The sequence below is a fragment of the Sus scrofa genome, chromosome 4 (assembly GCF_054392235.1).
Source record: "Sus scrofa isolate SSC_HxYL_T2T_F1_AM1 chromosome 4, Sscrofa_HxYL_maternal_Yorkshire_Landrace_v2.0, whole genome shotgun sequence".
NCBI lineage: Eukaryota > Metazoa > Chordata > Mammalia > Artiodactyla > Suidae > Sus > Sus scrofa.
In genome coordinates, this window is record NC_139386.1 from 1159982 (window position 1) to 1163380 (window position 3399).

The 3399-nt window shown below is 70.3% G+C and overlaps 1 protein-coding gene across 1 annotated transcript; it reads left to right on the forward strand.

Moving 5' to 3' along the window:
• The first annotated feature begins 1671 nt into the window (after positions 1-1671).
• On the forward strand, positions 1672-3039 carry MAFA (MAF bZIP transcription factor A). Its single transcript, XM_021090536.2, has one exon. It carries the CDS (start codon positions 1816-1818, stop codon positions 2902-2904), a length of 1089 nt encoding a protein of 362 aa, XP_020946195.2. The 5' UTR covers positions 1672-1815; the 3' UTR covers positions 2905-3039.
• The last annotated feature ends 360 nt before the right edge of the window (positions 3040-3399 follow it).

Sequence of the window (3399 nt, forward strand, 5' to 3'; positions counted from 1 at the left end):
GATCCCCCGTGACTGTGGCAGTGATGTAGGTTGGCAGCTGCAGCTCCGATTGGACCCTTAGCCTGGGGACCTCCATATGCCATGGGTGCAGCCCTGAAAAGACAAAAGACAAATAAATAAATAAATAAATAAATAAGGTGAGTTTTTAGGAGTTCCATTCGTGGCTCAGCAGTTAATGAACCCGACTAGAATCCGTGAGGATGTGGGTTCGCTTCAGTGGGTTAAGGATCCAGCATTGCCCTGAGCTGTGGTGTAGGCTGGCAGCTGCAACTCAGATTCAACCCCTAGCCTAGGAACTTCCACATGCCGCAGGTGCAGCCCTAAAAAGCAAAAGAAAAAAAAATTAAATGTCAAAGTCATATAACAACAGTACATAGAATGAGGGGCCCCTCCCATCTCAGTTGACCCTGGAGGGCGGTGGCAGGGACCACTGCCCTGCTCCGGGTGAACCCACTCCCCCACAGTTCCTACCCAGTCACCCAGGCCTGGGCAACCTCGTTTTGTGAGCCCAGCCCTCCCTGGCACTGGAGGCTCCCACCTCCACTCCCCCTCATCCCCCGACCCCACCCAGCACAGCGCCCCCGCCACCACCACTAGGTGGGCAGCTGGGGCTGGGATTCCTAATGTGGTGCCAGGCCTGGCACCCCATGCTCCTTCCGCCCCGGGGTCCCTCCGACCCCTGAGCCCAGGGCTTTCCCCTCCCGGAGGCTCTAGCTCCCATACTGGGGTCCCTGGCACCGACCCTTCACCGGCGCGACTCCCTCCCCACCTGCTCCGGCTGCAACCCTTGCAGCCAGGCGTCCTGCGGTGGAGCCCGCCCGCCGCACCGAGGTGCCAGCAACTTTGTTGACTAAATTCCTGAACCCGCCTGAACTGCGGAGCTAAAAATAACCGGTGCTCCCGCGCAGTGCCCGGCGGAGCTGCGCAGTGTCACCCGTGTCGGGAGGCCGGAATGTCCCGGCGCCACCTCGCTAGCGGGGCTGGACTCGGGCTCCCAGCTGGCCGGAAAAACCCTGGGAAGGGACTGCAGGGTCACGACCATCTGGGCAGCTGGGGGACCGAGGCACCGAAGAGCACTCTCTGCTCCCCGAGACTCTGTGGGCGCCCAGTCGCGGACACGAGGCCCAGGAGTCCGCATGCGACCTAGCAAGCCCCAGGAGGCCCTGGTGAGCCCCAGCCGCACGGAGCCCTCTGCCCGTGCTATCCCCCGAGACGGCCACCAGAGGGCCCTGTCCCCTCCTCTCACCAGCGGCGGCGGGTCACCACCCCTTCCCACAGCTGTTCCTCACAGGAGATTGACAGCTGGGCTCGGGGTTGCCATGGGGATAGGCAAATGAGAGCTGCGAGTCTCGGGCTCCTATTGGCCCGGGGGCGCGCGCCCCTCCCATAAAGGCGGAACTGAGCGCCCGGCACTATAAAGGGGAGCGCGCTGCGCGGCGCTCGGCGGTGGAGGCGGGGCTGGCGGTGCGCGGGCGGAGCGCGGGGAACCTGAGCTGCTGGAGGCGGTGGCCCTAAGGCCACCCGCCCGGCCGCCGGCACGGGAAAAGGGGAGCGCGGTTGGCCTGCGTCCGCCAGGGAGCGACCCGGGGCTGGCCGAGAGGGCTGACTGGCGGCATCCCCAGCGACCGCCCCTGAGTTGGCTGAGTGAAAGTTTTCCCCGCACGCCTCTGCCGGGACACCGCGCCCCCGGCCACCGAACCCGGAGGGACCCGCCGCCTCTGGGAAGCGAAGGGGGGGAGAGGCCCGCGGCTCCCCCCCTCCCGCCTCCCGTCGGGGCGCAGCCGGGCGCGGCGGCGGGGGGCCCCCCCCCGGGCGATGGCCGCGGAGCTGGCGATGGGTGCCGAGCTGCCCAGCAGCCCGCTGGCCATCGAGTACGTCAACGACTTCGACCTGATGAAGTTCGAGGTGAAGAAGGAGCCACCCGAGGCCGAACGCTTCTGCCACCGCCTGCCGCCTGGCTCGCTGTCCTCGACGCCGCTCAGCACGCCCTGCTCCTCCGTGCCCTCTTCGCCCAGCTTCTGCGCGCCCAGCCCGGGCACCGGCGGCGGCGGCGGCGGTGGGGCCGGGGGCGGCGGCGGGGCGGCTCAGGCTGGGGCTGCCCCGGGGCCGGCGAGCGGGGGCCCCGGCGCCGTCGGGGGCGCCTCGGGGAAGCCGGCGCTGGAGGATCTGTACTGGATGAGCGGCTACCAGCACCACCTGAACCCCGAGGCGCTCAACCTGACGCCCGAGGACGCGGTGGAGGCGCTCATCGGCAGCGGCCACCACGGCGCGCACCACGGCGCGCACCACCCAGCGGCCGCCGCGGCCTACGAGGCCTTCCGGGGCCAGGGCTTCGCGGGCGGCGGCGGCGCGGACGACATGGGGTCCGGCCACCACCACGGCGCGCATCACGCCACCCACCACCACCACCACGCGGCCCACCACCACCACCACCACCACCACCACACCGGCGCAGGCCACCACGGCGGCGCGAGCCACGGCGGCGGCAGCGCGGGCCACCACGTGCGCCTGGAGGAGCGCTTCTCCGACGACCAGCTGGTGTCCATGTCAGTGCGCGAGCTGAACAGGCAGCTCCGCGGCTTCAGTAAGGAGGAGGTCATCCGGCTGAAGCAGAAGCGGCGCACGCTCAAGAACCGCGGCTACGCGCAGTCGTGTCGCTTCAAGCGGGTGCAGCAGCGGCACATTCTGGAGAGCGAGAAGTGCCAGCTCCAGAGCCAGGTGGAGCAGCTGAAGCTGGAGGTGGGGCGCCTGGCCAAGGAGCGGGACCTGTACAAGGAGAAATACGAGAAGCTGGCCGGCAGGGGTGGCCCCGGGGCCGCGGGCGGGGCCGGCTTCCCGCGGGAGGCCTCGCCGCCGCAGGCCGGCTCCGGCGGGGCCAAGGCCGCGCCCGACTTCTTCCTGTGAGCGCGGGACCCCGAGCCCGCGCTGCCGCCGGGAGAGGCTCGCGCAGGCCGCCCAGGGCCTCGGCCCGGACTCCGCGGCCCAGGACGGGGACTCGCGGCGGGGCCGCCGCTGCGCGCGGGCCCTCGCCTTGACGCCACCGCCCCCGGCCCGGCCGGCCGGCCGGCCCGCCCCGCGCGCCGGGCTGCTGCGCCTGCAGGCGCCAGACCCCAGGCCCCTGCTGGCGGCGCGGCCTCCTCGCTCCCGGCTCGCGACCCTTCCCGGGCCGCCGTCCTGACGCTGCCCCGACTCCTCTGCGCGGAGCGCGGCGACGCCCAGGACAGTTGGGCCGGGTCGCAGTCCTTCCTGGCGTCCGCTTGTACATACGCGGAAGGCGGTTCTGCGCCCGCCCCCGCCCCCGCCGGGACTGCCGGCAGCCCCCGCCGCCCCACGCTCCCTCGTTTCCTTTCTTTGCGGCCCCTTGCCCTGCCCTTTTCTACTCCTTTTTAAAGCAGTCTT

Bases quoted from the DNA above. Each gene is read 5' to 3' on its own strand.
- MAFA (XM_021090536.2), top strand. From the start codon at position 1,816: ATGGCCGCGGAGCTGGCGATGGGTGCCGAGCTGCCCAGCAGCCCGCTG.